The sequence below is a fragment of the Arachis ipaensis genome, chromosome B5 (assembly GCF_059453495.1).
Source record: "Arachis ipaensis isolate K30076 ecotype BB chromosome B5, ASM5945349v1, whole genome shotgun sequence".
NCBI lineage: Eukaryota > Viridiplantae > Streptophyta > Magnoliopsida > Fabales > Fabaceae > Arachis > Arachis ipaensis.
The window spans coordinates 16,226,316-16,239,560 of NC_142440.1; the positions used below are offsets into that span (position 1 = coordinate 16,226,316).

General features: G+C 29.0%; 1 protein-coding gene across 1 annotated transcript; it reads left to right on the plus strand.

The window, feature by feature from the left end:
* The first annotated feature begins 6,112 nt into the window (after nucleotides 1-6,112).
* LOC107640234 (uncharacterized) lies at nucleotides 6,113-9,160 on the plus strand. The gene is made up of 4 exons (XM_016343777.1): nucleotides 6,113-6,509; nucleotides 6,633-7,835; nucleotides 7,987-8,221; nucleotides 8,374-9,160. The coding sequence occupies exons 1-4, from the start codon at nucleotides 6,113-6,115 to the stop codon at nucleotides 9,158-9,160; spliced, it is 2,622 nt and encodes an 873-aa protein (XP_016199263.1).
* The last annotated feature ends 4,085 nt before the right edge of the window (nucleotides 9,161-13,245 follow it).

The following is a 13,245-nucleotide window of genomic DNA, read 5'->3' on the forward strand; positions in this document are numbered from 1 at the left end:
GCAGATTTACAACTGACAACAGAGCATACAGAGCCAACCATAACACGGAGTTAACCATCGAACAAGATTGCCACCAATGATGTCGATCCAGGTTTGTCCTTTACTTATCAATTTTGTTAGCGGCATCCTTTTGATTCTTACGGGCTCTACCCTGAGATCTTTAACAATCTAATTTTTAATGTGAGATGCTTATGAATATATCTTTTTATCGATATATATTTGAATGGATGTACTGTATATACTCCTTATGGTTATAGTATAAGTAACAATAATTGATCCTAACCATAGTTACTACCCTGGTGAATTCGCAAATTAATGATTCAGATATCCGCAATGCGGTTCATGAACAGTTATGTGCGCCACGGACGGACCCAGGCTTAGGAGGAGGGTGGCGCTTGCCAATATAATTCAATATATAAAAAGTAATAATTCTATATAAATCAATATATTTGTCCCAATGTGATTATATTTTTTACTCACAAAAATTTACAAAATTTTATTTTAAAATTCATGTTAAAAATAACTCTTTTATTCAAGTTAACGTGTAACAATATTTATTTTGTTAAATTTGATTTAATATCAAAATTAAAAATAATTAAATAAATTAACTCAATAAAAAATTAATAAACAGTGATAATATAATTTTTTAAATCTAATCAACTAATTAATTAACAAAATAAATCCCAATTTTCTAAATATAAATAAATTTATCAGTATTTTTTTGTCTTCAAACATTAATTGAAATTAGAAAAAATAATATTTATCTATTAATTAATGTTTTTTATTTTAAAATTATATGATACTTTTTAATTTGGGCAATTTACGTTATTAAATTGTTATATCCTCAATATTACGCAAATGCATTGTTTCCAAATCCAATACGCAAATACATTGATTCACAATTCTATATAAACCGCTACGGTTTACAGGTGTGCATAAACCGCTACAACCAGCCGCGGTTTACGTGTGTGCGTGTGTGAGTGTAAACCGCTGCAGGCAGCAGCGGTTTACGTGTGTGTGTGAGTGTAAACCGCTGCTGGCAGCAGCGGTTTACGTGTGAGTGTAAATCGCTATAGGCTATAGCGGTTTACATGTAGTGTGTCTATTTCAAACAAAAAATGGACAATTAGATGATAAAATCCAAAGTTTTTCAGTCAACAATTAGATGATAAAATAATATATAGATACAATGACGGAACTAGGCAAAATATTAAAGAATAACCAAAAATTAATTTTATAATAAAATAAAATAAAAATAAAAATTAAAAAAAAATAAAATTAAAATTTATATATAATTTATATGAAAACAATTAAAATTTAAAGGGATTATTGTCCCCTTTCTCAGTCTGAGATTCTGCTTCCAAATAATTAAAATAAAACAAAATCAGACTTTTCTGGTTAAATATTAGAATTTTTGTTTCTCTATTTTTTTTTCTTTAAAGACAAACATGACTTCTATGTTTTAACTCTTGTTCACTGGAAATAACTAAGTGTAGTTTTTACGTTCTGTTCAATTATTAAATTGAAAAATAATTTAAAAAATATTATTTTTTTGCTAATTTTGCCATTCGATTTTATTTGTAATTAAAAAATCAAGAATAATGATCAATTTTTATAAGTTTTGATTTTTTTAATCAATTTTTCATTTATTTTGTTTGTTCATAGTAATATGTTTTTTTAGAATTTTTTTTTATATTCTCTAATGCATATTCTTATATTTTTGTAACGGAATTTTTAGTACTCATTATTCATATAAAATTTTTAATTATTTCTATTAATACATGTTCTTTTATATGGAACTTAGTTAATTTTTATTTAATTTTATATAATTTGACTATATAGGCAGCACACTACACGTAAACCACTATAGCTTATAGCGGTTTACACTTATACACGCACACACGTAAACCGCTGCTGCCTACAGCGGTTTATACTCACACACACGTAAACCGTTGCTGGCAGCAGCGGTTTACCCTCACACACGCATACACGTAAACCGCGGCTGGTTGTAGTGGTTTATGCACACCTGTAAACCGCTACTGCCAGTAGCGGTTTATATAGAATTGTGAATCAATGTATTTGCGTATTAGATTTGGAAACAATGCATTTGCGTAATATTGAGGATGAAACAATTTAATAACGTAAATTGCCCTTTTAATTTTATCTCTTAAATAATCTTGCTTATAATAACCATTTCGGACTAAAAATTATTTTATGTCATAAATATTATAACAAAAATAAATTTCTTAATTGAATATGAGATAATTAATATTTGAAAATTATAATGAATAATAGAACAATTGTTTAAAGGCATAGAAGTTAATTTTGATATATAAAATATGTATATTTTTTATATACTTATTTGATTATATTTATTCTTTTAGATAATTATTTGTGTGATGAATGTAAAATATATTTTTTAATTACAATACATAATTAAATAGATGCATAAATTCTTTAATCTAACAGTATATCAAAAATACATTACAAATATATAAAAATATTAATAATTTAAAAAAAAAAAGAGAAAAATAATTATGAATTAAATTTTTATTATTTGATATAAACATATTTTTCATATATGGGTTTATTTTTTTATGGTATTTAAATGCAATTATAATTTCAAATTATAAATGATAATATTAACAGATGCTAACATGCCAATTAATTCAATTTTTTATTATTAAATATATACAAAAATAAATAAAAATAAAATTAGTTAGGATGATAAATTATATATAATTTAATTAAAATATTTTAAGTTCAAATTTTAGAAATAAAAAAATATATTTTTCTATAAATTATATATAATGAATAATATTTTAAGACACTCACTCTTTTTAATTTTTATATTTCTATTATATTTTTAATATAATTAGCAATGTTTAATAAAATTTATTTTAAAATATATATTTTTACCCGACTCTTAAAATTTTTTTCGTCTGTCACTGATCTACGTTGTATACTGTATTTTAATAACCGTTATATCGTTTGAAGATTTATTAACTAATATCTTAACTCATTTTAAACTGAACTCTTTGGTACAAAATAAGGTTTAGAATTCGTTGCTTTCAATTTGTTTGGTTTCATTAAATATGCTTATTATTTGAATTTGTAATATTCCTTTCAATTCACTTTATCATTATATAAGAATGTCGGAATGCATTTATAGCCAATAAATTATTAATATTTTTTATTCAAATATAATTAAACGCATTTTTAATAACTGAATCTATATTTTCAAAAAAAAAAATTTTTTTGGTGACTTATTTTCAAAATTTTATGCAAATATGAAATAGAACTTCTCAAAAAAATATTTTTTTTTCTCAAAAAATATACTTTTAAAAATAATTAAAAAATATAATTCAACCACGACAAAGCATTCAATGTTTTGATAAAAGTACGTTTTGAATTTATTAACGACAAAAAAAATTAAAAATATTTTACAATATAATAAAAATAACAACAATAAATATATTTTTTACAAATAGCAAATGACTTATGTAACTAACAACGACTAAATGCACAAATAATTTGTTTGTTACATGAATCATTTATTTATTTATTTATTTATTTTTATCAAAGATAGGAGACTCGAACCTGCAACTTTTTAATTAAGTATGGGAAGACTATGTCATTTGAGTTATAACTCATTGACAAATCATTTATTATTTGTAAATAATATATTTATGTTTGTTATTTTTATTATATTTTAAAATATATTAAGAAATTTTGTATCATTAACAAATTCAAACATTACGTTTATCAAAAGTTTAAACAAGTAAAAATATTTTTTTATGTATTTTTAAATTAACTTTGATATATTAATAACATAAATAATTTTACATAATAATTCAATTGGATTTATATATCTAAAATAATTTTTTAAACGTAAATCTAAAGATACATTATTCAGTTACAATTCTTTTTACTTACAATTCATTAAAAAAAATTTCTTTTAAATAATTATTAATATGTTATTTAAAATGGAAACAAAACAAAAGGAGATAAAAAAATATGGCGTCGTAGGTGCGGTCGAATTATTTTTTCATTTTTTTGAAGAGTATATTTTTTAAGAGGTCTATTCGATATTTTCACAGATTTTTAAAATATAAATTGATTTATGAAAAATACTTTTAGTTTTATTCAGATAACAAAATCTAATGATTTTAATTTATTTATTAGGTAAATTTTAATAGAAATTAAAAACAATGGTTATAGAGGTAATGGTTATGAATAAATTCACACTTGAATTTAATGACTATAATAGATGCATTGCTTGCATACCATTAATTAGGTAGATTTAATTTTAGTCATTTAAATTAATCTAATGACTATAAATAAATTCGAACAAATGACTATTTGTATTCATAAAAGATGAAAACACCGACATATGTATCCACACTAGATCGAAACTAAACTTGTACCCACGCAAGATGTCCTCCGTGTGACGAAAGTACCCTATGTGGCACTCCAACCCTCCAAAAACAGGGTACTTTTGTCACACGGAGGGCATCTTGCGTGGGTACAAGTTTAGTTTTGATTTAGTGTGGGTACATATGTCAGCGTTTTCATCTTTCATGGGTACAAATGGTCATTTATTCAATACATTCTCATATTCTCATATTAAAATTCTATTCTCATAACATACATTATATATATATAGAGAGAGAGAAAGAGAGAGAGAGAGGTTGTTTAAGTAACAGTTACCCAATCTCCAACTTTATTTTTCTTTCGCATCTCCATATTTCCTAATTTTAAACCTAAGTGAGGTTTAAAATTACTTGCAAACATTTTGATCCACAACATGATACTTCATGGGACATCGTAAAATTTTAATAGTAATTATAGTCTTATGCAACCTGAATCCATATGACAAAAACATTTTTTATCGAGACTCTTAACATGTATATATTGCATGATTTGAATATCTATCAAATTACCTATAAAGTTGGTATATTGAACCTTACTATATTTAATTTGATTGTGGTCTCTTTTTCGAGCTAAACACACATTTGCCAATCCTATTTTCTTTCCATAGATTATTGGGATATTAGAGATCCGACATTTACATGCCAACACTGCAAAGCTATATTCTGGTACGAAGAGCGCATAGAAAAGCACTACAAGCCTAAATGTCCAAAGTTTAGCCTATGCTACCGACAAGGTCAAGTCCAACTTCCTATGATTCAAGAATCTCCTGATTCGTTGAGGAAGCTTTACTTTGACAGCACTAAAAAAGCGGAACACTTTCGATCGAACATTAGGAACTACAATAGTATGTTCGCTTTCACATCATTCGGGGGGTAAGATACAAAGAACAATTAACCAAAGCCGTGGGCCCCCAACCTTTATTCTGCACGGGCAAAATTACCATTTAATGAGGAGCTTGCTTCCACCAGAAGGCGGAGTAGCAAAATTTTCACAATTATATATATACGACACTGAAAATGAGATTCGAAATAGAATCACCGCTGTCAGGTCATTTCCAAACAATTTTATTAAAGGCTGAAAGATAGTTATCTCACTTAATTCATAATGATTGCAGACATCATATTTACATGTTTTATGCCATTTTTTGCAGCTCTAATGATCACTTGAACAAGCTTCATGCGGATATTGTCTCTACCATGAAAACTACGTTGGATAATTATAACATCCTTGCAAAGTCTTTCCGACTTGCTTGCAATGCACTCATAGCAAACGGCAATAATTTTGTTTGCCTTCGACTCATAGGCAAAAGAGGAAAAGATGGGAGGAGGTATAATTTTCCTTCAGTGTCTAAGGTTGCTGCCTTAATTGTCGGTGATTTTGATGGATCCACAAAAGAACGAGATATTATTGTTGAGACCAAATCAAGGTCGCTTCAAAGAATAACAGAGCTCCACCCAGCTTATCTAGGCTTGCAATATCCTCTTTTATTCCCTTATGGTGAAGATGGATGGAGAGAAGATATTATCTTGAACAAAGTTAAGAAAAAACCAACAGATGAAGACAAGCATGTCACAATACGCGACTTTTTCGCATTTCGAATCCAAGACCGACCTTCGCACAACGGTGTCCTGTTACATTCCCACCGGTTATTCCAACAATTCATAGTTGATGCATTCTAATGGTTGAAGGTGCTAGATTGAAATTTATTTACACCCACCAAACCGAATTTAGAGCTGAGATCTACAATGGGCTTCGGGATGCCATTTTCAATGGCGAGACCAATGCTGCCTCAAAGGGTAAGAGAATTATACTGTCAGCAACATTTACTGGTAGGCCAAGATACATGATTCAAAATTATCAAGACACCATGACAATATGTAGGTGCGTTGGTTATCCAGATTTATTCATCACTTTTACATGCAATCCGCAATGGGACGAAATACAACAATATTGTAGAATGCATAAAGTCAAACTAGAGGACAGGCCAAACATGATTTGCAGACTATTCAAGGTTAAAGAGGACATGATGATTAAAGATCTTAGATACAACAAATTATTTGGTGCTACAAAAGCAGGTACGAAACTTACATATATATATTTCACGTATTTATCCCTACCATGTTCCATATTTCTTCATAATTAAATGAATGTTAATACCATATGCATTATGCTGTTTTTTCCAATTATCTACACAATAGAATTCCAAAAGAGGGGACTCCCACATGCACATATATTGTTATTATTCTTGCATGAACAAGATAAATACCCAACCTCTGCAGACATAGACAAAATCATATGTGCTGAAGTTCCTGATGCTGATGTTGACAATGCATATTACGAGGCTGTAAAGAGTTTTATGCTTCATCCATGTGGTCTTAGCAAACCAACTTCGCCTTGCATGGAGGAAGGTCGCTGCATCCGTCATTTCCCTAAGAAGTTCAACAAAATGACTATAGTTGATGAAGATGGTTATCCAGTATATAAGCGTCGAGACAATGGACGCACGGTGGAAGTTTCAGGAATTCATCTAGACAACCGATATGTCGTGCCACATAATAAAATGTTGTTGCTAAAATACCGTGCTCACATTAACGTCGAATGGTGTAACCAGTCAAGATCTATCAAGTATTTGTTCAAATTTGTAAATAAAGGAAGTGATCGCATCACAGCCTATTTTTCTACGAAGTCCACCGATGGTAAGGCAACTTTAGAAGTTGATGAAGTGAAAATGCTTTACGATTGTCGATATATATCTCCTTGTGAAGCTGCTTGGAGGATCTTTTGCTATGACATTCACTACAGAAATTCATCGGTTGAGAGGCTAAGCTTTCATTTTCCGGATCAACAACCGGTTGTATTTACAGATAATGACTCATTGGTTGAAGCTGTTACAAAGGCAACTGTTAAAGAGTCCATGTTTCTAGGCTGGTTTGCAGCAAACAAAACAAATGCTGAAGCTAGAAAACTAACCTATAATGAGTTTCCAAGAAAGTTTGTTTGGAAATCATCTCTGAGAGCTTGGGAACCCAGGAAAAGTCATCAGGTCATTGGAAGGATGATCTTTATACCCCTATCATCCGGTGAGCTATATTATTTAAGGTTGTTGTTAAACATTATAAAAGGACCAACAACCTATGCAGATATCAGGACTTACAATGGTGCAATCTACTCATCATTTCAAGATGCATGCTATGCACGTGGTTTGCTAGACGACGACAAAGAATATATTGATGACATTGAAGAAGCAAGTCATTGGGGCTCAGGTCATTATTTGCGGAGGTTATTTGCGACACTACTATGGTCTAATTCAATGGTGCAATCAGAAGTTGTCTGGGAAAAAATCGCCATCCTATTAAGTGATGGAATTTTGCATGATCACAGAGTCATGTTTGGCCTACATGGTAACGAACGAATTGCAATCCATGACATCTCAATTTATTTTTCCATCCTTAAATTGTTAACTACATGTTTTTATCATATTTGTTTTACATAACACATGTTTCCGTCTCCAACAGTCACTTATATATATATAATACTTTCTAAACATTTCAGATATGCTTTTCAGTGACGAAGAATTAAAGGATCTAACCTTGATTGACATTGAACAAATATTGAACAGTAACGGAAAGACTTTGCGTGATTATCCAACCATGCCATTTCCATCAAGAGATATCGACCATCTTAGGACGCGAAACAAAATAATCTTTGACGAATTAAATTATGATCGTGTTCTGTTAGAAAAGCAACATAATGACTGCCTCTCAAAATTGACTGCGAGCAAAAGGGGGTATATGATAAAATCATGAGCTCTACAGATAGTCAAAATGGACGTGTGTTCTTTTTGTATGGCCATGGAGGTACAGGAAAAACTTTCTTTTGGATAACTTTAGCTTCAGCACTAAGATCATGTGAACAAATAGTGCTAACTATTGCATCTAGCGGCATTGCCTCTCTACTGTTATCTGGAGGTCGAACTGCACATTATAAGTTTGCCATAACATTAACTCCAGATGAGTTCTCTACTTGCAACATTAAGCAAGGAAGTTCATTAGCAGAATTAATTGTAATAGCTAAGCTAATTATTTGGGACGAAGCTCCCATGATGAGCAAATTCTGTTTTGAGGCATTGGACAAGACATTGAAGGATTTGATGAGATTCAAAGATGATCATAACCAGCACTTGCCGTTTGGAGGTAAAACAATTGTTTTTGGTGGGGATTTTCGACAAATTTTGCGTGTCATCCCAAAAGGAACAAGACAAGACATTGTTAATGCGTCTTTAAACTCTTCATACCTCTGGCAACATTGTGAAGTATTAAAGCTGACTGTAAACATGCGATTGCAATCTATAACTACAGATGATCAGGTAGAAGGTTTAAAGCAATTTGTTGACTGGATACTTCAAGTTGGCAATAGATTATCTGACAGATCAAGTGATGGCTGCAATAGCATTAACATACTTCCTGAATTCCTTATCACTAATTATAGTGATTCTATTAAGGCAATTATGGAGGCAATCTATTCTGATCACATTGGTGACATGTGTAATGAAAGCAACTTGAAAGGTCGCGCTATCTTAGCTCCTACAGTTAATGCTGTAGATGAGGTAAATGATTATATGACTGCAATGAACAGCAATGAATGCAAGACATATGTTAGTTCCAAAAAATGTCTATCTGAGGGAGGTAGCAATCAAATTCAAGCTATGCACACACCAGCGTTTTAGCAACAATTAAGTGCTCGGGGGTTCCAAATCACGAATTGAAGCTCAAGGTTGGTTGCCCTGTGATGCTTATTAGAAATATTGATCACTCATCTGGCCTTTGCAATGGTACCGGGTTGATAATTACAAGACTAGGAGATAAAGTTATTGAGGCAAAATTGTTAAATTCCAACGACTCTGTCAATAAAGTCTTTATTCCTAGAATGACACTCACACCGTCAGATGCCAGACTACCCTTTAGATTCCAACGGATACAATTTTCTCTTATGGTATCTTACGCAATGACAATCAACAAAAGTCAAGGACAATCCTTGAATCACGTGGGATTGCTATTGAAAAAATCTGTCTTCACTCATGGCCAACTTTATGTTGCCATCTCAAGAGTCACAAACAAAAAAAGGGTTGAAAATTGTAATTTCTCATGACGAAAACACAAACAAGACAGAGAATGTTGTTTACCCTGAAGTCTTCAGAAATATATGACAATACGTTCAGTATTACGTATATTTTTATTATTACATAATTCCTCTATACACTCATTTTCGCTTATCCAACCCTAACTATTTATTTATAACTTTATCGCTACAATCTTACATCCTTTTCATATTTTTACCATTTTTCGTTTTTCATTGCAATTGTTAGCAACTATAACTTATTAACTCACAAGTATTTATCTTATGCTCAAACCATTATTTCTTCCATTACAGTACTTCTTCAACATTCATATTTAATACAATTCAAACCTTACTCAATCAATTTTACGGAATTATATTTCAAATACTTTGAGTTACTATTTATATAATTTCTGCATCTACAAACAACACGAGAATAGTCTAATCTTTTTCATGTCCTCTTTTTTCTTTATTAAAATGCTTACAATTTATTTTACATTTTACAAATACTTTTACAATTATAAAGATCATCATTTTTTTTCTAACATCAGATAAAATAACCAACAATTTTTTACATTTACGTCATTTTAATCTGCATATGTGTTGCCCGTGCATCGCGCGAGTATCTTGCTAGCTAGTTTTACTTTTAGAGGTCTTAACGCCTCACCACCTTTAATTTATGTTCTAGGCATAAAGTTCTATGTAATAGGGTGTTACATATAGCCAAAGTGGGAGATCATAATCTGATCTATTTATGGGCTATATATATATCGCATTAGCTATTTCATATTATATGACTTATATATATGATCTCATTTATTGTTATAAATGCTAATGAAATAAGTTATTATTACTTTTGATTTGAAATTAAACGAGAATAAATTAGAGATATTATTTTATTTGGACTTTAGGGTTTAATGGGTGCCACACTCAAATATAAATAGTAACTTCAGGGTTTTGGTTTCCAACACATCAAAGCCGCTTCCGTAGTTCTTTTCTCATCAGAGGAGTTGTAATTCAACCCCATCAGGGATATAGAAGGTTTTGGTTGAGAAAGATCAAATAACCGAATTCTTTCAATCAGGTTCACAAATTCAGGTACGATTCTGCGCTCTCAAGTATTAACATGGATGATACTGGGATTAAGGAATTCTAAGAATTTTCAAACAAATTAAAATAGTATCTCTGATTTTATTCTCATTTAATTACAAATCAAAAGTAATAATAACTTATTCTATTAGCATTTATAATAATAAATGAAATCACAATATGAAATAACCAATGTAATTATGATCAATTGTATATGTATTGTCCATAAATAGATCAGATTAGAAAATTATAATTTTCTAACATTATTATCACTCAAGTTTAAGATGCACAATATATAAGACTTTTGAAGTGGAAAAAATAAATTTGCTATTTTACAACACATGGCCAAATTTAAAATTGAAACTCAAATTCAGATAGTATAAATAACAATGACTATTCATAATTTTATTAGAAGATATTTTAAAATAGATACTGAAATCAATTAATGTGAATATGTAAACATTCTTAATGTAGAATATGATATTTCATGTTGGTGAAAATTCTGGTCAAACTTTAACTGTTAACACTTCTACAGAAATAGATCGTGTTCAAAATTTGATTAGAAATCAAATTATTAATTATATGCAATAGAAATAATGGTGTTTTTATATATTAATTTTGAATAACATATTATATTATCTTTTATGTACTTTATCGGTATTTTATCCTTTAATTTAATATTTATTTACACTAATATGTTAAACTATAAGTTTATTCATATATTATTTCTATTTTTGATATAAAGTATCAATTTTATATGTTATTTTTTATTTAATCATAAATATCAATTTTACTATAAAATTAATTAATAAGATTTAATAATTTATTCAAATATTTAAATTAAAATAATAAAATAATATAAAAATATTATTTAAATTAATGTCTTTTATAGCAATTTTTTATGTAAAAAAATTTAGAGTATTGCAAATAATATTTATTTTATTATAATTTATTTTGATATAAAAATTATCAAACATAAATTACATTAACATAAATTTATTTTTCATCAAAATTAAATTTAAAAAATTAATTTAATACAAATTTTTGTTTATAAACTTTAATTTAAACACACATTTTATCATTGATAAATTTATTAGCATTCTAAATATTTATAAATAAAAATAATAATTTACTCTTTTAAAATTCATACTCCACTTTATCAAAATACACCTTTTAAAAAAAATTTATAGACCTGTCCGCCCGCTCCCATTAAAATCCACAAATTTTGTGGTGTGAGTTAGAAGCTAAAATATTTAGATATAAATAATTTTAGTGTAAAATACAATAATATTTAATTATTTTGATATTTTATATTATTATAATAATAATACAAAACGTCATTGATATTTTATAAAAAAAAAATATTTTTTTAATTATAAAAAAATTGTAAAAAAATATTATTTTAATTATATAAAAAAAACGTCATTAACATTTTGTAAATATTTACAACAATGTATAATACATAGGTTAGATATCTTTAAAGATTTGACCGTTCATAATTAAATATACAAAAATAAAAGTCGGCGAGTTGGACAGAATTTTTTAGTTTGATGAGTTTCTTTAGTTATTTACTAATTTATTATTGGTCTATGTAAGAATAACCCTTGACCTTTTAACGACGTTGGGTCTCTTGTGCCAATTTTTTTTATAAGAACCCGGTAGTCGGTTTTATAACAATGGTTCTGATTTTCTAACTTTACTAAGCAGTAGTTGGGGTATTGGAGAATTTTTATATAGGCCACACGCTTAAATAATTGATAAAATTATGGAGTAGTAGTTGTGTGATAGATTTATAGTCTAAATGTGTTGAACTTAATTAGTTTAAGGCCAATTATAGTGTACAGATACAGTTTGGTAAAGAGTTATAAATAAATAGTTAAATACTCCCATGACTCCATGAGTGTAATGGGCATGCAACACGTGCCAATGTGTGCGTTGTGGAGTGGAGGGAGCAACTTTGCAGAGTTTGGCTGAGCTTGCCAAGGCTTGTCACAACATGCTTGATGTTGATGGCTAATTGTGGAGCTGCATATGGGATGTTGGAGCGGTGTAACAGGCTTATCCCTTGTGGGTTCCGTATTTTTGGGAAGTGGGTGACCCTTAATGGGCTCATTTGTGTGTGAACCTTTTTGTTTTTGAGAAATTGTGTTTGATACGTTTGAAATTTTTTTTTTCAAAAATATAAATAAAAGTTAAAGAAAAGAATAAATACGTCATTAATTTTTTGGTCTGTGGGCATTTATATCTTTAAAAATTTAAAAATACATTTAAATCTTAACTTTCTTAAAATCTAGACATATTGACCTCTGATCTAATTTATCCCATTCTAAAAACTCTCCCACGTATGCATCTGTATATCGACCAGGCCAGTACAATAAAAGTCATATTTAATTTTTTCGTTAGGTCTACCAGACTCAAGTAAATAAAGAGATCGATGTGTCTAAATTTTGATAATGTTAGAGACTTAATGTATTTTCAAATCGTTGGAATTTAAATATCCGTAGACTAAAAAGTCAATGACCTATTTATCCTTTTCTCTGAAAGTTAGGATTGATGTGAAAAACATATTAAAGTGAGTTCCAAATTAATCAGAATTTTCTATATCTC

What these genes read in the sequence shown, in the direction of transcription:
- LOC107640234 (XM_016343777.1), top strand. Translation starts at nt 6,113, where the DNA reads ATGGTTGAAGGTGCTAGATTGAAATTTATTTACACCCACCAAACCGAA. An exon ending in ATTTGGTGCTACAAAAGCAG is followed by an intron (nt 6,510 to 6,632) that starts GTACGAAACTTA and finishes TCTACACAATAG; the next exon opens with AATTCCAAAAGAGGGGACTC. An exon ending in AGTCATGTTTGGCCTACATG is followed by an intron (nt 7,836 to 7,986) that starts GTAACGAACGAA and finishes TAAACATTTCAG; the next exon opens with ATATGCTTTTCAGTGACGAA.